Source organism: Mauremys mutica, chromosome 4 (genome assembly GCF_020497125.1).
Source record: "Mauremys mutica isolate MM-2020 ecotype Southern chromosome 4, ASM2049712v1, whole genome shotgun sequence".
Classification (NCBI taxonomy): domain Eukaryota; kingdom Metazoa; phylum Chordata; order Testudines; family Geoemydidae; genus Mauremys; species Mauremys mutica.
This window is the reverse complement of record NC_059075.1, coordinates 88061118-88086403: the sequence shown is the minus strand read 5'-3', so window position 1 is coordinate 88086403 and position 25286 is coordinate 88061118. Positions and strand designations below refer to the sequence as shown.

General features: G+C 40.3%; 1 protein-coding gene across 2 annotated transcripts in view; it reads left to right on the top strand.

The window, feature by feature from the left end:
• Positions 1-2731: 2731 nt before the first annotated feature.
• Positions 2732-25286, top strand: part of SLC5A12 (solute carrier family 5 member 12) — a 33323-nt gene continuing 10768 nt past the window's right edge. Inside the window, exons 1-9 of one of the 2 annotated variants that reach the window (XM_045012159.1) lie at positions 2732-3414; positions 5618-5683; positions 11432-11483; positions 13228-13295; positions 15284-15438; positions 17225-17365; positions 20057-20186; positions 20619-20707; positions 23151-23263. In XM_045012159.1, coding sequence (XP_044868094.1) covers positions 3058-3414; positions 5618-5683; positions 11432-11483; positions 13228-13295; positions 15284-15438; positions 17225-17365; positions 20057-20186; positions 20619-20707; positions 23151-23263 — 1171 coding nt within the window. In that variant the 5' untranslated portion in view covers positions 2732-3057. The remainder of the gene's footprint in view (positions 3415-5617; positions 5684-11431; positions 11484-13227; positions 13296-15283; positions 15439-17224; positions 17366-20056; positions 20187-20618; positions 20708-23150; positions 23264-25286) is intronic. The other variant, XM_045012160.1, reaches the window with a different exon arrangement.

Here is a 25286-nt window from a genome sequence, read left to right as displayed (position 1 = left end):
ATACAGAACACACATGAGCAGACAGGTAGCTTTATTTGTCACCATTGATGGAAATCCACTTTACTTCAATTAATCCCAATGAATACCTATTGAAGGGAGAATAGACTTTCTAGAGAAGTATATTCAATTCACCAATGACTTATTTCCCCATGTTAACTATCAAAGAATAGAGCAAGGGTTGGCAACCTTTCAGAAGTGGTGTGCCGAGTCTTCATTTATTCACTCTAATTTAAGGTTTCGCGTGCCAGTAATACATTTTAACTTTTTAGAAGGTCTCTCTTTATAAGTCTATACTATATAACTAAACTATTGTTGTATGTAAAGTAAATAAGGTTTTTAAAATGTTTAAGAAGCTTCATTTAAAATTAAATTAAAATCCAGAGCCCCCCGGACTAGTGGCCACTTTTAGTGTGAGTGCCACTGAAAGTCAGCTTGCATGCTGCCTTTGGCACACGTGCCATAGGTTGCCTACCCCTGGAATAGAGTATATTTTTCCACATTGTGTTAAGTTAATATTTTCTTGCACAGCCCAGTTGGTATTTGACCTCAGGACCTCACTATTGTAATGGCACAGTATTTACCACTATCACAAACATCTATCAGTTGTTAATCATACTGTGCAGGTTTAACATTAATACTGCTATCTGTGTAGAAAACATTTTAAATGTTCTTACAGTTTATGCTACAACAACAGCTAAAGAACTGGCAGACAAGTGGAAAATTAAAGTTCTTTTGACTATGGAGTCATTTGAAGATATATTGTACCATACCAAAGAGAAATATTAAACTCATATTATATTTTGCCTTAGAAACTTTGGTACGTGGCTATTTCAGACCTTCTCATTATTATTTCTATAGCACCATTGGTGAGCACATTGCAACAGACAAATGCCTTAAAAAATGCCTGAGATGAAATCTTGACCCCACTGAAGTCAAAGGCAAAACTCCAAGTAAGTACAATCTACTCTTATGCCCCTATGGGAATTAATTGAACTCTGAGCCCAGGCACGTAGGAGAAGAGGCCACTCCACACATTTTTGTGTGGGTCCTCCATAGCAGATGGATGGGAGCTTCATCTACCTACTCCTATTTGCTGTCAAGTGTAGCTGAGCTAGCAGGAGAAATATTGTAGTTCATTGCTGGCATAGCCCCCTACTCACTATCCAAAGCAAGAAAGAAGCAGGGGGAAAGCACTGTCATTGAGATTTCTATCTCCAAATCGTAATACCTCCTCCGAATATTCCTGGGATGCTGCAGTGTACACTCCACCCATGCTTCAGCATTGTGGCTAAAGACACAATAAGCTATCTATCCATTTGTATAAGCTATCTATCCATTTGTATAAGCTATCCATTTGTATCTATCCATCTATCTCTTTGGGTATAACCAGCCATTATCTCCCTCTTGTAAAGATCAATCAACACACATTATAGCAATATTGAATCTAAAACCACATGCTAAGAATATGTAACATACTTTTAAAAGGAGGCATAATTTGTACCACTTGATTAATTAAGACATTGCCAGCACCCTTTCAAGAAGGGAAATGTCTTGTCCATGACTAATCTGATGGAATTTTGGCCCTTACTGTCATGTAGCTCTGATAGTGACTTGCATGTGAAGCAGGCGTGACCAGGATCTCTTTAAAGGGTGTCGAGTCCCACCTGTAAAATGTGAACTGAAATTCTCTTGGGGAGGGCAGGTCTTTTAAACACTGGAGCTTGCCTAATAAGGGTGGTGCCTTACGCAGGGTTCATATGTCTGGTATTTATAGATAAAATAAATTACACTGACCCAAGAGGCAACCTCCTTGAATTTTATTATGTTCAAACATATTATGCACTAGAGCTGGAACACTAGATCTGATCTTCCTTGAACTTTGAGGAAGTTTTGTGATTAAGACTTACCTCTATAAATAAGATGGTGTGACACAGATCAGAGACGTTACCGTAGCTCTGCATCAAAGTCCTCTGGCCACAGATATTCAGGGAAAAGGCTATAAGGATTTCTGCCTGGGAATCTCTTTGAGAGGTTTGGGCTCTGCCTTTGGGGGTAGGGTGTGGGGCAGTCACTGGAATGGATGGCACTTTGTGCTGGAGATATTTTCTTCTTATTCTTTTTGTGCTCTGATTAATTTACTTTGATTTCTTGTTCTAAACACTATTCCTTATGAAAATGTTCCCAGATTGCCCATGGAAAAGAAATTACTGTATGCACACTGTAAGCCAGCCGGCACTATGTCCAAGTTCGTAGCTCCCGACATTAAAAACACCAAGCTGAGAGCTCAGATTCTTGAACCTGAGAACTGAAACTAGCTCGCTGGGGCTGAATGTGATAGATACACACGAATACAGAAGGTCACATCTCCAATGGCACAGAACAACTTCTGGAGTCTCCAGTGGAGAACACACTTAAAAATCTCCTATTTGTCTAAGAATAACTCTATGCTCTCCCTTTAGTGCACAAGAGCAGATTTTAGCCACATGCCCCAGAAGCAGCTTTTTGAAAATAGAGCCCATTTACCACTCAGTTCACTTATATGTTCCCACAATCCTCCTTCCTTTTCCCCCTTAAATGATTTGTTTTACTGCCCTTGTTTTATTTTAAAACTGCTGAGCAGTAAAAATCTGTATCCAGTCAATGTGTCTGAGTAATGTTTAACCTTAAATAAAAACTTGACAGATAAAACGAGTGTGAACTATTGAATCTATCTTGTTTCCATTAGTCATTTATTTCTCAGAGAGCCTGAATGCTTCCTTGGTACATACTTGATTAGTAGACTGACAAGCACATTGATAGGGCCAGAGTACAAATGTACATAGTTCCTTTAAAACTCTATCTAAACCAATTTCTTTTGTAATACTTTTGAATGAACTGGATCAAAAACTCATAGTTGGTCTTTGGATCATACTCTTCCTGATTTTTTAATTTTTAGCATTGATAAGCTTTGGAAACATCTCTCTTATTAGGAAGGAGCTAATTGCTTCTGTGAATCAGATTTAGGAAAAAACAAAACAAAACCCCACCTAGATATTGGAGAATTATCCAGCCGGCACTATGTCCAAGTTCATAGCTCCTGACATTAAAAACTTTGTGGCGTGGGACTATGTTGTTTTTGCTGCACTCTTTCTAATTTCTTCTGGCATTGGTGTCTTTTTTGCAATTAAGGAGAGAAAAAATGCAACTTCAAAGCAATTTTTAGTAGGCGGTAAGCAGATGACATGCGGACCAGTGGCATTGTCTCTTACAGCTAGTTTCATGTCTGCAGTGACTGTTCTGGGAACACCAGCAGAGGTATATCGCTATGGAGCACCCTTCATTATTTTCTTTATTTCATATACATTTGTCATCATCTTTACTTCTGAACTTTTCCTACCCGTGTTCTACAGATCTGGGATTACAAGCACTTACGAGGTAAGTAAAATTGACACTATTATAACCAGTCTATTATGTATACGGACATTTCTAACCCAAATCTATGGTAAAACCTGTCTTTTGGAATAGTTTAAAACCACAGGGTATTTATTTATACTTTGGCATTGAATAGCATTATAATAATAATAATAAATTATTTGTATTGCAGTTATGCTTAGGGTACCAATCAAGGATTAAGAGCCCATTGTACTAGGCAGACATGCTCCCAGGGAGCTCACCACCTTGCTTAATACAGTAATACAAAAGTAGATTACAATTGGTAAAAGCAAGTAAGAAAGATATTGCAGGAGGAGAGTGGTATAAATGTGGTTAGGCTACGTCTACACTGCAGTCAGGGTATGCTTTGCAGCTCACGTAGATGTACTTGTGCTAACTGTACTCTAGCCAGCTCACTAAAAACAACTGTGAGGACACCATGGTGTGTGCTTCAGCCGTGGCAGCACAAGCAAGTAGATAGCCAGTGGGGTGGGGAGAGGCTCAGGCCCGCTGGTGCAGGCTGTACTGAAACCTGCACCACAGTGTCAGCACTGCTATTCTTGGTGAGCTGGCTAGATCAAAGCTAGCGTGGGTACATCTAATAAGCTGCAAATCTCACTCCCAGCTATAATGTAGACATAGTCTTAGTCTCCACAGATAGGAAAGACAATGCTATTCATGAGTCGGTATTAAAGATGGGCTCAAACCGCTAAATTCCATTTCCAACCCCCCAAACAACTTGTCTGATCAGGGATTTTGGCTCAGTCCTTGAAAGCTAGAGGCATTTACTGAGTGTGGATCTGGATTCAGATTTTGACCACTACCAAAATATGCAGGTTGAGGGGGATGGATCTGGGCACATCTCTAGTGATTAGGTTAGGAAATATTAAGGGTCCTGTAGATGTACTGAAGGAGTTGGATAACACCAGTTTTTTGCTCCCTGTGCAATTTCCCAGCTGTTTCTGAAATGTTTGCCAGGCATCACTCCCTGAAAGAAGCAATTTCCTGGTGTGATTGCTCAGCAGCTGTGATAATCAATTGGCACTGTGGTGTCATTACTGAGCGCTCAGGGCACAGCCTCAATTATCTGTATGTCATTGGGGACACTGGACAAATTTTGGACAAGTGAGGTATTCAATAGTCAGTGGACTTAATAGAGGTCATAGGACATGGTTCTGTTCTTCACTACAGAAAGATTCAGTTAACAAAGAATTGGATGAAATAAAGCCTCATGGGCCAATAAATCAAACCAAGGTAATGGGAATGTTTGTACACAGCCACAGAGGCTTAAAAACAAGGAAAAACTCCATTTAAAAAACTGTGCATAGGCATTTTGAAACATTTCATTGCTAGGTTAGGAAAAGTTCAGATTGGAAATCTGTTCCAGTCACCAGAAGCAAATTAAGCAAGGGCACTTTCCCAAATATATTGGACTAATAAAAGATCAGAGTCAAATTTTCTTCTCAGTTTCCTCATTGCAATTCGATTATAATCATTGGGGTCACTTCAGTGTAACCGAGAGGAGAGTTTATCCCAATGAATGCAAATAAAGATGACAAGCTTAAGAGTAACAACAGAGAAGCTACTTAAGTATCTCTGCATGAAGATTTCTAAAGACAGAAAGTCCTTGGAATCTTCTGTAAATAATGTGTGCTGGGGAGCATTCTATATGGTACGTAATTCCCTGGAAATTATGGGTTGGTACTCAGAAGTTGCTAAGGGCAGCAGTGTCCTTAATCAGGCTGTTAGAGTTTATTCTGATGATTTGAGTGAGTGAACGAGTGAGTAGATTTCTACAGAAGCCAATCAAGTTTTTCCTAGTTAGCTTGCAGATGTCCCCAACTCTCCCCCCTCACATAGCTAGAGGAAGCATGAAAATAAAGCACTTTTTCCTTTTCTGATTTGCCTCTGGATTTTTCAGTCTACTAAGCAGGTAATGGATAGTTCAGTTCCACCCAACACATTATTTTAGATACTGATGATTATGATACTTACCTACTTTAGATTAATTATAAGGCTTCTTAAAATGTACTTTTCTATAGCTGCAATGATCCTGCTATCCTGTTCATTAGTGATGATAGCAGTGTTAGTAAACTCAGTGGGACTACTTGGAGAGTAAGGTGCTATTCAGTGCTAATAAGTGGATCATAATCTGGCCCAAATGTCACAGATGCTTTTCACTAATTGTACTTCTCATTTCCCCCAGTATTTGGAATTAAGATTTAACAAGTCTGTTCGCTTTGCTGGAACACTGATCTACATAGTGCAGACGGTAAGAAATGTTTTTGTGTGCATAAGCTTTTGTAATATACTTACCTAGAAAAGCTCAGCTCAGATGAAGCATCTGTTTGCAGTGAGGTCCTGTTTTGTTTTGTTTTCTTTATTTTCCAGTTGGGTTTATAGACTAAGGCTCAGAGAGGGTGAATGAGTTCCCTGAGGTATAGGGTTGCTAATTTTGGTTGGACATATTCCTAGAGGTTTCATTACATGACCTAACTTTAATTAAAGATTCATTTTTACTTCCTGGAGATTCCAGGACAATCCTGGAGGATTAGCAACCTTACTGAGGTACTGTAGTAATCAGAGAGGCTCACCTGGGATTGGACTCTATAAGTCTTCTGGCACCCAGTCCTTTGCTCTGAGGAACTCTGAAGCCACATGACCCCTTTCACCAGAAGAACACGAGGCCTCTGCAGTCCAGTAGTGTAGTTGCTTAGCTAACTGAACACATTCTAGCACTAAAGCTCTTTGTCTGATTGTTTGTTCCTCCCCCTCACACAGCAGTGGCCTGACAGTTGTAGAGCGGTTGTGAAGATCGCTTGAGGGCACCAGCTTATTTAAACTCCTGTCTGTCATCTCCCCTCCAGCAAGTTCCTGCCCTCACCAAGACACTCTATCTCTTCACCTTGAGCTCCCCACTGCTTTCACCCTTCCAGCTCCTTCCTGTTTAAAACCAAAAGTCTTTATGGCTGCTGCCCCCAGGGCCATCACTTTGACCTCCCGGCGGACACAATTGTGCACCCACATGGTTCAGACATTCTTGCTCCAATCTCAGGAGGGTTTCCACACACCCCCCCACCCCCACATCTACTTTTTCTCAAAGGAAAGTCAGTCACTTTCAAGTCCACTTCTTTGCGCAGTCAGAAAAACAGAGTAAAATCACCTTTGAGGTCAACTTAACAACACATCTCTATGCAGCCAAAGGAGGTGCGTTTCCAGCACATGGCCTCTTTTGTTACAGAAATCATCCCTTCTGCACATTTCCAGCAGACAAACTTGATTCTGCTGTTTGACAGTCAGTGAAGTGGTTGTTTTAAAAGACTATTTTTGATCTCTGAAGTTTCCTGGGTGGCCACCTTTATTTTTCTTTGAAAGATTTTGTAACACAAGCTCATAAAAACAATCATTCAAGCTAAATTTTCCAAAAGATAATTAGTGTGATTTGGTTCAGATAAGTAAGTAGATTCTGGCTCATGCTCTGACCTCTTTGCACCACTCTGATTGCAAAAAGTGGCAATTCATCTAGTTTAAATAGCCACCTGAGAATCCCTCTGGTAGTTGTCTCAGCTCATTTGGGAAGAAGGCTAAAGGCGATTGATTTTTTTTTTCTTTAACAAGATGACCCAGTGCATGTACATATTCAGGATTCTAAGTCATCCACAACTATATGTGAATCACATGAATAGAAAACAATATATATACACAATACAGCTGGACCATAATTGCAGTTGAGCAGCTTGCCATCTGGTATTTTCTCTCCGAAGGTACATTCTAGGAACTCTCAGCTATATTTAGAACAATGCCTCTATTATAGGACTGAGGTTTAGTGAAGTACTTTACAAACCTAAATTAACCTCTTTAAGATGTCTTCCCACTTTTTAATAATCCAACAGGCTGATGAGGAAACGAAACTAAGGCACTTACAATGAATTAACTTAGGTTTTCAAAAGCAATCATCAAAACACACTCCCTGAATGTCACTGAATTACCAGCAAAGGGTGAAATTCACCAAGGTGCAAGGTTCTCTGCACACTGTGAGCAGTATAGAGAAGCTGTGCAGGGATGGTGACCAAACAGCCAATACACTAGGGCTATTTTATTTCCTATGTCTTGCAGAGATGACTCTGAAACGAACGCATTGAGGAAGCTGTTGGGAGTGCAGGCATGTAATCTGTGCATATCAGATACATTGCCTCCAGTTGTTCAGTAGGAGCAATTAGCGCCAGCTACTTCAACCCAATAACCTTGCTTACTTCCAACAAAAAGCCTATGTAAAATCAGTCAGTGCAAGAGGTAGGGGAGATTTTCAGTAAAGCTGGAATATTTTTTCAAATCCATACTGTTTCTGTGAAGATTGACCTCTACTCAGAGCAGAGATAACAACTTAGGGGAATAATAACTTAACAATACAGTAATACTTAGCATTTATAGGGTGCTGTACATTACTAATGACTTTATAAACATTGACTCACTAGTCCCCACAGCTCCTTCCCAACCCCCACCTCCGTGGAGGAGGTGAATAAATAGTAACATCCCCATATCACAGATAGGGAACCTCAGACACAGAGAAATGAGTGCAACTTGCCCAAGATCAACACAGCGAATCAGTGTGAGAGCCAAGGTATAGATACAAACAATTTATAGAATCATAGAATATCAGGATTGGAAGGGACCTCAGGAGGTCATCTAGTCCAACCCCCTGCTCAAAGCAGGACCAATCCCCAACTACATCATCCCAGTCAGGGCTTCTTCAAGCCTGACCTTAAAAACCTCTAAGGAAGGAGATTCCACCACCTCCCTAGGTAACCCATTCCAGTGCTTCACCACCCTCCTAGTGAAAAAGTTTTTCCTAATATCCAACCTAAACCTCCCCCACTGCAGCTTGAGACCATTACTCCTTGTTCTGTCAGCTGGTACCACTGAGAACAGTCTAGATCCATCCTCTTTGACACCCCCTTTCAGGTAGTTGAAAGCAGCCATCAAATCCCCTCTTATTCTTCTCTTCTGCAGGCTAAATAATCCCAGTTCCCTCAGCCTCTCCTCATAAGTCATGTGATCCAGCCCCCTAATCATTTTTGTTGTCCTCCGCTGGACTCTCTCCAATTTATCCACATCCTTCTTGTAGTGTGGGGCCCAAAACTGGACACAGTACTCCAGATGAGGCCTCACCAATGCCGAATAGAGGGGAATGATCACGTCCCTCGATCTGCTGGAAATGCTCCTACTTATACAGCCCCAAATGCCATTAGCCTTCTTGGCATCAAGGGCACACTGTTGACTCATATTCAGCTTTTCGTCCACCGTAACCCCTAGGTCCTTTTCTGCAGAACTGCTGCCTAGCCACTCGGTCCCTGGTCTGTAGCAGTGAATGGGATTCTTCCATCCTAAGTGCAGGACTCTGCACTTGTCCTTGTTGAACCTCATCAGGTTTCTTTTGGCCCAATCCTCTAATTTGTCTAGGTCCCTCTGTATCCTATCCCTACCCTTCAGTGTATCTACCACTCCTCCCAGTTTAGTGTCATCTGCAAACTTGCTGAGAGTGCAGTCCATGCCATCCTCCAGATCATTAATGAAGATATTGAACAAAACTGGCCCCAGGACCGACCCTTGGGGCACTCTGCTTGATACCGGCTGCCAACTAGGCATGGAGCCATTGATCACTACCCATTGCGCCCAATGATCTAGCCAGCTTTCTATCTACCTTATAGTCCATTCATCCAGCCCATACTTCTTTAACTTGCTGGCAAGAATACTGTGGGAGACCGTAACAAAAGCTTTGCTAAAGTCAAGGAATAACATGTCCACTGCTTTCCCTCATCCACAGAGCCAGTTATCTCATCATAGAAGGCAATTAGGTTATTCAGGCATGACTTGCCCTTGGTGAATCCATGCTGACTGTTCCTGATCACATTCCTCTCCTCTAAGTGCTTCAAAATTGATTCCTTGAGGACCTGCTCCATGATTTTTCCAGAGACTGAGGTGAGGTTGACTGGCCTGTAGTTTCCCAGATCCTCCTTCTTCCCTTTTTTAAAGATGGGCACTACATTAGCCTTTTTCCAGTCATCTGGGACCTCCCCCAATCACCATGAGTTTTCAAAGATAATGGCCAATGGCTCTGCAATCACATCCGCCAACTCCTTTAGCACCCTCGAATGCAGTGCATCAGTTCCCATGGACTTGTGCTCATCCAGCTTTTCTAAATAGTCCTGAACCACTTCTTTCTCCACAGAGGGCTGGTTACCTCCTCCCCATACTGTGCTGCCCAGTGCAGCAGTCTGGAAGCTGACGTTGTTTGTAAAGACAGAGACAAAAAAAGCATTTAGTACATTAGCTTTTTCCACATCCTCTGTTACTAGGTCACCTCCTCCATTAAGGGGCCCACACTTTCCCTGACCTTCTCCTTGTTGCTAACATACCTGAAGAAACTCTTCTTGTTACTCTTAACATCCCTTGCTAGCTGCAACTCCAAGTGTGATTTGGCCTTCCTGATTTCACTCCTGCATGCCTGAGCAATATGTTTATACTTCTCCCTGGTCATTTGTCCAATCTTCCACTTCTTGTAAGCTTCTTTTTTGTGTTTAAGATCAGCAAGGATTTCACTGTTAAGCCAAGCTGGTTGTCTGCCATATTTACTATTCTTTCTACACATCGGGATGGTTTGTTCCTGCAACCTCAATAAGGATTCTTTAAAATACAGCCAGCAATCCTGGACTCCTTTCCCCCTCATGTTATTCTCCCAGGGAATCCTGCTTATCAGTTCCCTGAGGGAGTCAAAGTCTGCTTTTCTGAAGTCCAGGGTCCATATTCTGCTGCTCTCCTTTCTTCCTTGTGTCAGGATTCTGAACTCGACCATCTCATGGTCACTGCCTCCCAGGTTCCCATCCACTTTTGCTTCCCCTACTAATTCTTTCCTGTTTGTGAGCAGAGGGTCAAGAAGAACTCTGCCCCTAGTTGATTCCACCAGCACTTGCACCAGGAAATTGTCACCTACACTTTCCAAAAACTTCCTGGATTGTCTGTGCACCGCTGTATTGCTCTCCCAGCAGATATCGGGGTGATTGAAGTCCCCCATGAGAACCAGGTCCTGCGATCTAGTAACTTCTGTTAGTTGCTGGAAGAAAGCCTCGTCCACCTCATTCCCCTGGTCTGGTGGACTACAGCAGACTCTCGCCGTGACATCACCCTTGCTCATACCTCTATACTTAATTCAGAGACTCTCAGGTTTTTCTGCAGTTTCATACTGGAGCTCTGAGCAGTCATACTGCTCTCTTACATACAATGCAACTCCCCCACCTTTTCTGCCCTGCCTGTCCTTCCTGAACAGTTTATATCCATCCATGACAGTACTCCAGTCATGTGAGTTATCCCACCAAGTCTGAGTTATTCCAATCACATCAAAGGATTTAAAACTATTAATAGCAACAAATTATTTTAACTGAACATATAGGAAAAGATGTGTGGAAGGTATAAATGTTTCCAAACAAATTCTACTAATTTAATATTAGAAGCCTTAGCAATGGAGTTCAATATTTTACTTCTCTTTTCTTTTCATTCCCTCCACAGTGTCATTATTTGTGCTTAGAATTGTTCAGTTAGCAAACAGTTAGCCAGTTATGGAAAGGATTCTGTAGAATCCGTCAGATATTAACAGTCACCCAGGTTAAACATGAGTAGGCCAGGCTATTTCTGTGTCACTGTGTTAATATGGTTTCACATCCCCAGGCATGACTTTCTCTATCTGCTTAATATTTTATGGCACCTAAACACCAAACTGATAGGTGTATTAAAAACAACTAGATAGATATTGTTGATGTATCCATAAGTACAGAGTTAAAAAAGGAAATGAAGTTTGATTTTGTAGAGATTAGGGACAGAAAGCCTTAAAGTTCAGAACCTCATCCAAATTTCCCCATAGTTTGGGGGCCTTTGGATCTGATGGTTAGCTTTGAGCTCCTGTCTAATCAGACACCAATCAGCTGTTTTTTCAAGTATACCGTTCATGACCTTTTTTCTCCTTCAGATTCTTTATACTGGAGTAGTGGTTTATGCTCCAGCATTGGCTCTTAACCAAGGTGAGTTTCCAGCCCAAAGCACATGGCTACACCAATCAACCCTGTCACAACACAAGCAGGATAACTGAAGCAGACAGATTAAAAACCAAATGCTTTGTAAAAGGTTCAGTGCCTTCATTTTAGTAGCTCTACATTTGCTGCCTCCCCCGCCCACCTCCCTTGTGTCAGTACGCCAGCAGGAGTCTGCCATTTACCTGCTCTATTTTAGTTTATACTAAAAAGTAACTTGAGGAGATGAGTGCTGAACAGTTTCTCAATATCTTGGCAAAGTGCTGAGTACAAGGTGATGATCCAACACTGTGCTGTGTACTTTGATTCTTTCTTCCCCTTCAAACCGCACACTGCTGTCATCCTTAATCTCTAGGGGATAAAACTGAGATTTCTCTATCTAGAAGTATTTCAATTGTCTAAGTGCCAGCAGGAAGGTTGAAGAGTAAGATTGTGGTTTCTTTGATACAGCAGGTGGCAATTCTCCAATGCCCTTGCATAGCTCTAAGTGGCTCTATGCTACTGATCATGGCAGGTTTCAGGGAAGATTTAAAACTGAGGTCCTGAACAATGGTAAAGATCCTATAATGTTTTTTGTAACATATCTCTTTCAAATGCCAGTGTAACTCCAATCCCTGTTTCCTCTGTAGCGACAACTGAATACAATGTTCTTCACTTTTTGTGCTAAAACCATTGTAAATCAGGGACCCATCGCTCAGCTTGTTAAGTGTGTGTTGTGTATTGACTATCTCCAAGGAAAGAAAGGAATCCTCTCTCACAGGCCATGGAGTGGTGCCATCAGAGGCTACTTCAGCCCAATGTGTCCATAAAGAGAGGATAGGAGTTGGGGGATGCCAGAGGACCCATGCAGTGGTGCATCATCTGACTTCATACTGGCCTGTCCCAGTCCCATCCAACCCATTTCCCAGTGGAACTGGGCTCTGTTTTATGTGGGTATGAGTTACCCTCAAATTCATACCCTGCAAGGTGGAACCAATTAATTCTGTTCCTAGGAAGAATGCTTCAGCTGCATGAGTGGGACCTGGGTTGCCCCTATAGATGAGACTTCGTTGTACACAGAATTACAATTTGTGCACTGAGCAATGAAACAATTTGGCATTTTTATTCTACTTCACTATGAACAGGGAGTTTCACCCTACCTAAGTTCACTATAGGCCCTACAGTTTTGATGTTAAATTCACTTGAATTACTTCAGTTCCAGTTACATCAAAGGGAGTTCTGCATGCATATCTGATAGCAGAATTTTGTTCTCCCTCTTTGAATCATTGGGGAGTCTCTAAAGCACTTGGTACTTTAGTTGATATTATTAATTGCAAAGGAAAATTTTTTTCATAAAGGCAAATTTTATTACTCAGGGAATCTGGACAAAAAGAAAACTAAGAAATCATTGCTCTAGAACAACTACATATTTAATTCTATCAACTGTGAGATCTTCCATATGTCTCATGGAAGTAGTTTTGATTTGGCCTTACAACAGTATTCAACTTAATGATTACTCTCACACAAATGAAATGCAATTAATCACAATTTGCAAGAAAGCAGCAAAATGAAAGCAATGAATCAAAACAATACGCATCAGAGTCAAGAAGCCCTTATCTTGTAGAGGAGCTCATAATAGGAACCAAAAATTAAAGTTACTAAGTACTCCTATACTGCTGGAGCAAAAGGATCTGAGTTATTCTGATGAACTGTACCTGTTGTTTTACTACCAATTTGATTTTCTTTGGTTATACAGTGACTGGATTCAATCTTTGGGGCTCTGTATTTGCAACGGGGATTGTCTGCACTTTCTACTGCACTCTGGTATGTAACTAGCACAGCAGAAAGGTTTAAATACAGATGATGTTAAAGGCTAACGCTACTCAGATGAAAAGTAATAGAAACAGGGTTTCTAATTATAGCTAGAATGACTGAAGTTTGCATTAGTAAACATAGAAACATTTGGCAAGCTAACAATCCTTTTAAATATTACATCTATTTTTGTACTTTTTATGGGAATAAGCAAACAGCTTTATATCTTCATCACGCACTCTGAAAGTCTCAAGGTTTAAATCAGATAGCTTCAGGCCAAAGCCAAGACTTTTTAGTTCAGAGAAGGAAGTGATAAACTTTCATGTCATACTAAAGCTTCTGGGAAGATGATAACAATCTCCCTGACTATGTTTCTCAGTCTATAATTTATAAATAGTAGGGGACAAATTCATCCTGGGAATAATTCCAGCAAAAGTGTAGGGATAGAACCTGGGATGAACTCACCCTACTGATCCCAGGCTTTATAAAGAACTTCGATTTTGAGTGAAAATATCATGAGAACATACATGATGATTTGCATGTGAGCAGATAGACTTACTCTTTGAGGATTCATTGTGCAGTAGACAGTGATCACCAGTATACTGTGGATACCAAGGATAACACTTAAGTGACTTAGAAGCTTGAGTCCCATTGATTCCTAATGTATTTTTGAAAATGGAACTTAAACCCCCAAGCCACTTGGGCACTTTGGAAAATGTTAGTCCCTATCTGAGCCTGGATACTGATAGCCTGTAAGGAAAGGGAACCTGTCATTGGGGCAGTGTCAGTGGGTGGGATGTCTAGGACCAGGATGACCAGGATAACATTTGACAGTTAGGCATGAAGCCAAAGCCAGAAGGACTCCGGGGCTGGAGGAGGGATATAACTTTCAGTAGGAGACAGTGGGTGGAAGAACTAGTGATGGAGTGAGGGTTGGTGGCAAGATGCAGAGCCTAAAATGGCTACTGCCGTGAGCTGGCAGTCACTTTACATAGCTGATAGTCAATCTCTTTAATTAGGGATGCAATTTGTACACTAATCAGGGATACACTCTAATTAAAAAGATTAATCATTTTCTTTCCAAACTGAAAATAATTAAAAAGGACATTGCCCATAACCTGAGGCCTAAAATGTGGACTTTTTGGTGTAGGGATTTACAAAATGTAATAGAAATGTTTCCATTATTATTTTTTTTCAATAATACAATTTTTGAAAATTAAATATTCCTATCCACTGCTGAAAATGAAAAAAACATAAACAATATTGTGCTAGTGCATGATAACCAGAATATGAAATGACTATAAAAAACAAAGGAAATTGGCCAGTTTAGTTTCAGTTTCCACATCATGGAGTTTTCTACTATCTTAACACAAAACAGGGGAGAAAAGATAGTCCTGTCGATAAGGCAGTGGCCTGGGATTCAAGGGTTCAGTTCCTAGCTCTGCCACACACTTCTGTGTGTGATCTTGAACAAATCACTTAATCTCTCTGTACTTCAGTTCCCAATCTGTAAAATAATATAGGATGACCAGATGTCCCGATTTTATAGGGACAGTCCTGATTTTTGGGTCTTTTTCTTATATAGGCTCCTCTTACACCCCACCCCTTGTCCCGATTTTTCACACTTGTTGTCTGATCACCCTAAAATAATACAGCTTTTGTCCAAGAAGTAGAATGTAAACCCTTTAGGGCAGGAACTGTTTCTGACTATGTGCACTTACAGAGGGGTGGATTTACACCTTACGTGCCCCTAGGCATAGCTTCTTCAGCCCCTCTCCCCGCCTACAGCTGACCTTCATGTTGCACACAGTTTTAAAGAGGTAAGGCACCCCTAGAAAACTGGTGCCCCAAGGCACATTCTTACTGTGCCTAATTGGACATCTGTCCCTGCATGTACAGCACCTAACATAAAGCCCTGAGCTGACTTGGGGACTCTAACTTCTACTGTGATGCAAATAATTACAAGAAGAATGCAAATATACAGCTTCTCATTGTTTTAGGGAGGATTAAAAGCTGTTGTCTGGACAGATGCATTTCAACTGGTTGTCATGGTGGTTGGTTTCTTAACGGTTCTGATTCAAGGAACTATTCAGAATGGAGGACCTAACAACATCTGGGAGAATGCCAGCAACGGATCGCGCCTAGCGGTATTTGAGTAAGCACAACATAAACTGTGCCTGTAATTCTCATTATGTTTTTTCCACATTTTGGATAAAAAACCCTACTGGCATTAAGCTACATTTAAACATTAATAATAATAATATTAAGAGTTAATTTCTGTGACGATGAGTGGTTTTTATTCCTCAATAAAAGTATTGCAGATTGACTAAGCTTCAGGAGGTAGCATGCTTCAAGTCAGTGGTTCTCAACCTTTCCCGACTACTGTACCCCCCCTTCAAGCATCTGAAACCTGAGCACTGCCATCTAATAGCTTTGCAGGGCCCTGGGCAATTGCCCTGCTTGCTGGCCTTGAACTTGTGACCTCCCTAAACCCATCCAGCGACCCCCTTTGGAGTCATGACCCCCAAGTTGAGAAACACTGATCTAGATGAGTTGATGTATCCCCTGGAAGACCACTGCGTATGCCCAGGGGGTATGCATATCCCTGGTTGAGAACCACTCCAGTAAAGTATTTAAGCTTTATTCAAGTCATCTAGCTCTTGGGATGTTCTATCAATTCCATAAAGAACTCTCATTCCTTTCTTTCCTAATGTGTTTGAGTAAAATCCTGGCCACACTGAAATCAATGGGAGTTTTGCCAGTGACTTCAGAAGGGCTAGAATTTCAAACTCTTATGTTTATCTCCCCAGGGACCTTTTTCTAGGATATTCCCCACCTCCTTTTCACACATCCTAACATTCCCCATCTTTAAAAATACCACATTATTTTAAATACACTTGCCACTGTAGCTAATACTGCTGCCACAATACTGGTGCCTGTTGTGGCGAATTTGCCTCCCAATAGCAGCTGTTTATGTCAGCAACTGAAGAGTTACTTATCACAGCAGGACACTGGTAGAAACTAGCAGCAGCTACAATGGTGCTTTTATAAAAAAACTAAGTCGCATTTTATCAACAGCAGTTATTGGATTCAAAATTAAAGGGAAGGAAGTTGTACAAATAAAAATAAGATTAGCTTTAGTTATATTTATTAAGATAAAATTATAAGGGCGATGAACTTTAAGGCATAAGCTAATTACTAGTTTAACTCTGGAAGACATTTATCTTCCTGGGCTAATATATGGTGATAGTATGACCATAGTAATTAGGTGGAGTACAGGGCTTCTATGTCTGAAGTATAGTATGTGGCATTGTCCCCTGCTGGGAACAGGATACCAAACGAGATGGACCTCTGGGGTGAGGGAGGGCACTACCACTTATTTGTGTGGTTGTTATCATTAGTGACTGGTGCAAGGCCAATAAATATAAGGCTAACTTTCTCACACTGAGATAAGTCTCAGTATAGATGAGTATCAGAGGGGTAGCCGTGTTAGTCTGGTTCTGTAAAAGCAGCAAAGAATCCTGTGGCACCTTATAGACTAACAGACGTTTTGCAGCATGAGCTTTCGTGGGTGAATGCCCACTTCTTCGGATGCAAGTATTCACCCACGAAAGCTCATGCTGCAAAACGTCTGTTAGTCTATAAGGTGCCACAGGATTCTTTGCTGCTAGTATAGATGAGGTATAACACAGTGATTAGATATTCTCTTTGGCAGTGTAAACGCATAAGTTTTGCTGTTTAATGAAGAATTTGGGCTGAGGATTAGCTACTCAATACATATCTGATTTAGAGAAGTGTCCTAACTACAGATTCAGATCTTTTGGTATTCCTCAAAGCTCAGGGGTTTGGGAACTAGACCTTTGGTTCAGGCATATCTCTATTGTGCCTGAATGTTGGGTTTAATCAAGTGGAGCTGAATTACTTTCCTCTCTGTCTTGTAGCTTTGATGTAGATCCTTTAAGGCGACATACCTTTTGGACAATTGCAGTTGGGGGAACCTTTACGTGGTTAGGAATCTATGGAGTTAATCAGTCCACAATACAGAGATGCATTTCCTGCAAATCAGAAAAGCAAGCTAAACTGTAAGTTGTCTAGTGTCAAGAATGAACATAAACTATTCTCATAATCAGACTGTACTTTATTTCTAAATCTTTTTCTATGGGACTATAATAATGTTTTTTCAAATATACACAGGGGCCTGGTATGGGCAACTTAACAGAGATTTAAACATCTAAGGGCGAGATTCTGAAACCTTTATTCACATAGAGGTGTACTGAGTAGTCCTGATGCTCTTTGGGACTATTCATGGAGTAAGAAACTATTTAAACTTTGTAGTAATAGTTTGAAAACCTGCACCAAAGTGAATCTTCAAAAGTGGGGTTTGTATATCGTATTAAGAAGTTCACATTGGTGTAATGAAATGCTAAACTGTATTACAAGTTCAGCCATTAGGTGGCAGTATATGTAAAATGCTTTATTTAAACAAACCTCAGCCATACCTGGCAGAGCATTAAGGGATGTAATGATGAACACATCTGGTGTGTATCTTGCTCAAAAGGAAGCTCTGTGACCACTCCATATCTGGTACAGAAGTACGTGGCAATTGGTATCTACAGTATTCTTGAAAAAAATGGAAAATCTTTTTAATGTATAAATATCTCAGTAAACTGTCATTAAAAACAACTAGTATGTACATAACAAGACATACAACATATCAAAAGATTCAAATATCTTAATGAAATTGCTTTATTCCCAAGTTCCTAGAGCTGGTTAAATAATGCAAAAAAGGTTTTGCTCAAATGTTTGACTTTGTAAATGAATTAACTTTGATCATACCCATTTCTGAGTTTTCCTGACAAAAATTTGCAGGAAGTGAATTTCAAAATCACACCCATGATCATTCATTCAAGCTAAATGTTAAATTCATATGAACAGGTATTTGCACAAGAAGTGCCTACACACTTATTCAGTACGGAAAAGAACAAATATCACGTGACCTCACTTGACCTGTCACAACTGATCAACACAGCTCAGATCTCTGAAATGTCAAATATTTATCAACCCAACCTAGATAATAAGGACTTTGAACAGATATTATTCTTCAAATAATTCTGAACAACAAAGAGATTTAAAGAAACCACAATCTACTTCTAGAAGTTCCACAATCAGAAAGAGCCTAAATTCATTACATAAATTATTTCTTGCAAATTACTCCCACAGATCTACATGTGACAATCCCTCCCTGATTAAACCAAAATGCCTCTCTTCAAAGATCTGCTTTATGGATTTTTCTCCAGCAGTGGAAGGAGAGAAGTTTGTTTGGCAGCAGGCTGCAGATTCTCCTTCCATGACAGGAATTCCATTTGGAGGACGTTCCATAGTCCTCTCTGGACAATTTGCTTCAGGGAAAATAAAATGAAGCAGCAGCAACAGGGTCTCTTACATTCTAGATTTAGATGTAGCAACAGCAGAGCTCATCAGAGGGGCTTTCAGACCAACTACCATTCATAATAAAACAGGGAGAGAAAGGAAACTTATTCGAACCTCTCTCAGGCCATAAAAAGATTTAGGTTTTGTTTCGGCAACAGCCATAGATTCAAATTGGTTCTTATTTTGTCCAAAATTAGTTTACCCATCCCTACCTATGACACACATGGTAATACAATCAAGACAGCATATTTTTGTAGAGACCTAAAATCCCATCTGTCTTAGAAAAGGGTGGGGGAGGGATCTTTCCTTTACAGTAACATAGTGCTATTCAATGCAAATCCACCCTGGGGGCAGAAAACCTATTACAGCACAGGGTGGGGATCCAAGGCTGTACACAATACCATGTCATTATTTACTGTCACTTCCATATACATTTTATGTGTCCTTAATACACATGATCTCAAAATGCTCCTTCAAGGGCTGGGAAGAAAATAAAGTTTTAAGATACGATTAAAAGAAAAAAAATGTAACTGTGTCTCGGTGGGAGGTGAAGAGAGAGTTCAGAGGCATGGGGCTGGGCAACAGAAACTGTGACCACTGACTGTGAAGAGTCTTGGGGGACCGAGACCAGAGGAGGGAAGGATATATGGCTAAGAAGTCAGAGATGCCTTTTGTATCAGGGTCCATAGAGAGTTTTGAAATTCAGGAGTGTAATTTTGAATTGAATTTGGCCATGGCTAGGAAGTCAGTGAAGGGCAATGTCAAAATGTAATATAGATTATGTAAGACCTCACAGAAATACAACATTTTAAAACTATAGACAGAAAACCCCAAGAGTGGAATGCTGTCATCCATGTGTACCTCAAATAATCACTGAAGGGGAATGCAGATTAATTTAATTTATGTGGTGAAATTATAAATGGGCCAAATTCAGTACAAAATAATATCCCGGCTGACTTCAACACAGAACTGCAACAACTTTTGAGAAATTAAATCCGTTTTTAAAGGCTTATATGTAAGAATTGCCCTAGAGAGATTCTAGCTTATGACATTATCAGAATTGTGGGTCATTGTAAATCTGCTTCTTGACACTGCACCAGAAACAATTCACTCCTTTACATTTGTCCTATATATAGTGAATACCTCACTTTTTCAAAATATTGGTGCTTCCCCAAAATGTCAACATTCACACAAGCCAAGAAATGAAGAGATGGTATTATTTATTTTCAGTGGAGTTTCTCAAAATGTAAGAGAAGAACTTGGGTAGCCAGTAATGACCTTGCCATATTTGTGTTGAATTAGACATAAACAGGTCTCTCTCTCTCTCTCTCTCTTATTTTCAGTGCACTGTACCTTAATTTAGTGGGACTCTGGGTAATCCTAGTGTGTGCAGTCTTTTCAGGCTTGGTGATGTACGTCCATTTTAAGAACTGCGATCCTTGGACTGCTGGTTTCATTTCAGCACCTGATCAGGTATAGACTCAGATTAATGGTGTAAATGGAAAGATATCCATTAGACCCTGATTCAAAAAGGCACTTAAGCACGTGCAAAGTCAATGGGACTGTTCATATGCCTACATCTAGGCAGGTGCCTTGCTGAATCGGGCTTTACAATATGACAATGCTGTTAATTTTTCCTGTGCCATGTATCAATTTTAGGTTTTTAATTTATGCCATAGTCAAATATTACCTTACTTTTGTATTGGTTAAGTATAGCATAAAGGTTTCTCTCTTTTTTTGGTGTGTGTGGTTTATCAGTTAGAATTGAGGTGTCTGAATGATGATTTCTGTTCAACAACTCTTTTTTGTATTGCAATGTGGTCAGAAGTAACTACTACATCTGCATAGTCCAGAAAATGTCCCAGTTAACATCCTCTCTTGTTCTGTGTGTTTATTTTCTCCTAGCTGATGCCTTATTTTGTTATGGACATATTTTCAACAATGCCAGGCCTCCCTGGACTCTTTGTTGCATGCGCATTCAGTGGAACCCTCAGGTCTGTGTCTGAAATTGTGTTTTGTCTAGTATGTGCCATTGCATATCCTGCCTTGACTATGCAAACGTTGGCAAAACCAACAGTCCATCAAAGAACCAAACCCTGATGAAAATGCTAAACATGAAAATGCAGCAGAATGTCTCTTTCCCTTGTCCCAGCTAAGAAATGCTGCAGTGGTTTGTCTTTCTATATTAGACTCCTGCTAGAGCCTGAGTATGCTTTGGCAGTTACATTTTCCTATCCCCTTCAAATGCGTTCAAGAACCACATTAACACCACAAACAAGGGAGTGGAAAGATGGGCCAAATATCAATTTCCTCTTTAAATGAAGCCCAGCCTGCTGAGCTAATGCAGCCGTGAAGATTTAAATCCCTTTTATTTGACTTGACTGGTACAACTGTACAATTAGGCAACCAAATGGAGGCCACAACAGTGAGCCTGGCTCAACATAAAACAACGATGGAAATAATGTAAATACATGGTCAAAGTAGAAAAAAATCTGTCTGGAGAAATCATTCTCCCTCAGGCTGTGCTGGGTAGTGGATAATAATAATTGGCTTTTAGGCAGTAGCAACTACAACATCAGTGTTCAAAGGAAAGTTAGAAAGAGAGGGAAGGTTAAAGTCCAGACTGGCAGCAGGCAGAGTTGCCACAAACTCAAGCTTATAAAGGCCATCTCAGAATTACCACGTTCATGCTTCTGTTCCCTGCACAGTCATGTCAGGATCACAACTGTCTTGATTCATATGAAACCAATTCCATTCCATATCTCGGAATAGTTGAGCCAATAGAATTGATATTTCAGATGCACAGTAAGTATACTCAGTTAATTGTAATGCCTTAAGAAAGGGATGTGAATTATCCTACTTGTAGGCATAAGTTACACCCAAGTAACCTCATTGGGACAGATTCTGATCAGTTTCAGTGTGAATCCCGAGCAACTCCACTGAAGTCAGTGGATTTACATCAGTATAACTAGGGTGACCAGATGAGATGAAGAAAATATCAGGACACATGTGGAGCGGGGGCGTCCGCCAGCGGAGCAAAAAGAAAAAGGTGAGAGCTGCTGGTGGAGCAAAAAAAAAAAAAACAAACAGTGCTGCCAGCGGAGTGAAATATTGGGACAAATTGTGTCCCGAACAAAGATCGGTCGGGACGCGGGACAACCACCCAAATATCGGGACAGTCCCAATTTTATCAGGACGTCTGGTCACCCTAAGTATAACTCAATGCGGTCCTTGCCCATTACAAGCTCAAATTCTTCCACAGCTTGAAGAAAAAAATCCATTGCTAAAAGTAACTCTCAAAACACATTTTCTATGTCCACCATGTATTTAAGTTATTTTAGTCATTAGTTTGTGAAAATTGACCTCAGTAGGGTAGCATGGGTCTAACTGAGTGTGGAACCAACCACTCTGCACATTACTGGTGGTATACAATACAACAATGAAATGAATGATGTATTTATGGAGGGAGATGTAACTGAATATGATTTAATTTGTATTATTATTTTAGTAACTATTTTGTGCAGGCTAACACCAATGGATTTGCCTGGGTATAACTGATGAAAGAATAAAGAACCTAACATATTGTTTCTGCTATACCTATAACAACAATTTCCCCTGGATTACTGGCTAAGTAAAGTCCTACTCAGCATGAGCAAGGCTGTCAAAATTATGACCTGAGTAATTACTGTTCTTATTTGGCACAGAGTATGTGAAAGGGGGAGCTATATAGTTGCGGGCAATATGGTCTGAGAATAGATGGATGTATTAGACAGCGTGAAATGAAATATTATTTGGAGAATTTTGCCAAATTGGACTTAATTCATTACCCTTCTGATACTTAATTTGTTATGATGTTTTGCAGAAAAATATGGTATCAGCACTATTTATTTCATGCCCTTTGAATTCTAACATAACAATGTTGTTCTTTGACTTTTTTGAGAACATGGAAAAGGTCTGTGCAGTTTGGGCAAGTGGAGGATTTGACGCTATGTGTATTAAGTAGGTGCTTCTATCTTGTTCTGAGCGAGCACTGAAAGTGGCATAAGTGAAAGTCCCCTCATGATTGCAGCAGGAATGGAAATGGTTACAATGTCATCATCCCTCATTGGTCCAGTCTGAGACTAGGAGCTTGTGCTCATGATTTTGCTAGTCTCAATAAGTCCCAGTTGTGGAGCTTAAACTCTGTAGTCATTTAATCAGTTATATCAAGCGATACCCACAGAATGACAGCTTAATGACTATTAATATATAAAACAAAGAAATAATTGCCAATCAGCCAGCCTTTTCAAGAAATGTTCAAGATAGATCATAAACAATATAATTCAGCTGTTAATATTTTGGCAAGCACATTTTATATCAGCATAATGTTATTTGGGGGTGTTATTTCTGTTAATATGATCATAATTTTACATTATTGTAAAATGTTTGTTTTTACAGCACTGTGGCTGCAAGCATAAATGCTCTAGCAACAGTAACATTTGAGGATTTTGTCAAGTACCGTTTTCCAAATCTCTCTGAAAAAATGAGCACCTGGGTCAGCAAAGGCTTATGTAGGTACAGTAGATGGATCTTCTACTTAGGCATATTTATCATAATGCCAAAAATATTTTCTTAACCCCTCTTCTCTAGACAAGACCCCTTTGTCTCTTTACACATCAACACAAAATAGCAGTTTTTGAATGCTCACGGTATTTATGCAATGAGGTCCTGATATCATTAACTTATAATAAGGTATTAGTAAATATGGAGTAACCAAGACTGTGACTTAATAAATAGGTGTATATGACTTCTGCAGCATCCTTATTTTCTTTCTGAAGTAAAATGCAGAGCTCAATATTGCATCGAGTTTTTGAATAACCTAATAATGCTGAATTCTTTGCTAACCTATCTGCTCACAGTGCTTCAAGAGTCTGGAGAAGAGAAGACAGAGGGGACATGATAAGAGTTTTCAAGTACATAAAAGTTTGTTACAAGGAGGAGGGAGAAGAATTGTTCTTCTTAACCTCTGAGGATAGGAGAAGAAACAATGGCCTTAAATTGAAGCAAAGGAGGTTTGGGTTGGACATTAGAAAAAACTTCCTAACTGTCAGAGTGATTAAGCACTGGAATATATTGCCTACGGAGGCTGTGGAATCTCTGTCATTGGGGATTTTTAAGAGCAGGTTAGACAAACACCTGTCAGGGATGGTCTAGATCAGTACTTCTCAAAGTCAGGCCACCGCTTGTCCAGGGAAAGCCCCAGGCGGTTTACCTGCCACGTCCGCAGGTTTGGACGATTGCGGCTCCCACTGGCTGCGGTTCACCGCTCCAGATCAATGGGGGCTGCGGGAAGCGGTGTGGGCTGAGGGATGTGCTGGCCGCCCTTCTCGCAGTCCCCATTGGCCTGGAGCGGTGAACTGCAGCCAGTGGGAGCTGTGATTGGCTTAACCTTCGGATGTGGCAGATAAACAAAGCGGCCTGGACTGCCAGGGGCTTTCCCTGAACAAGTGGTGGACCGGGTTTGAGAAGCACTGATCTAGATAATACTTAGTCCTTCCATGAGTGCAGGGGACTGGACTACATGGCCTCTCGAGGTCCCTTCCAGTCCTATGATTCTCTGATTCTAAGATACTGCCTGTTGCCGTGTCAGAGGTTTTCAGTGTTTTGCTTCATGTAGCATGATGAAAAATTCACATTATGAGAACAAAAGTGAATACTCTTGTGGAGTATTCAATATTGATGCTTATGGTACTACTCATGTGCTTGAATTTTAGCATTCATGTAACTGTTTACAGGATTGAGGCCAGAGGGGGTTGTTCTCTTAATGTGAATTGCCATCGTGCTATATGAGTAAAGTTATATATGTGCTTAATTATGTGTAGAATGAAAGCCTGCATTTATGTATATGAACAAGCAACTGTGTCAAACTCCTTTTAAAAAGTTTAATAAAGTTTTAATGTTGAAAGCACTGGGGAAGCTCAAGGAAAACTCATTTGTGATACCTACAGAATGGTAGCTATAAATCATTTCTAGCCCGTCTTAGAGGGTCACTATGCAGTGTTATTGTAGCTGTGCTGGTCCCAGGGTATTAGAGACATAAGGTGGGTGGCATAATATCTTTTATTTTATTTTCTGTTGGTGAAAGAGCCAAGCTTTCAAGCTTACACAGAGCTCTTCTTTAGGTCAGCTTTTGAGCTCTGTGTAGCTTGAAAGCTTGTCTCTTTCATCAACAGAATTTAGTCCAATAAAAGATATTACCTCGCCCACCTTATCTCTCTTAGGCGGTCACGTCAGCTTGATATTTATATATATATATATAATCAAGTTTCTGACAGTGCATCCTTTAAATAATGTGTTTAATTTTAAAAATATCTTTAGAATATTTATATGTATATTGCTGCTCTCCTACAGATTTTCATTAAGTTCACATATAGGGTAACACCACAAACACATTCAGACCCTTCATCTCTGTCCATTTGTCTGCCTGTTACCTCCTCAGTTTCAGCTTTGCTGCTGTCATTACTTTAAACAACTTCTTGAAGAACCTGAGAAGAACATTCATGTGAGTGCCACACAGAGCAGTGCTTGAGAGCA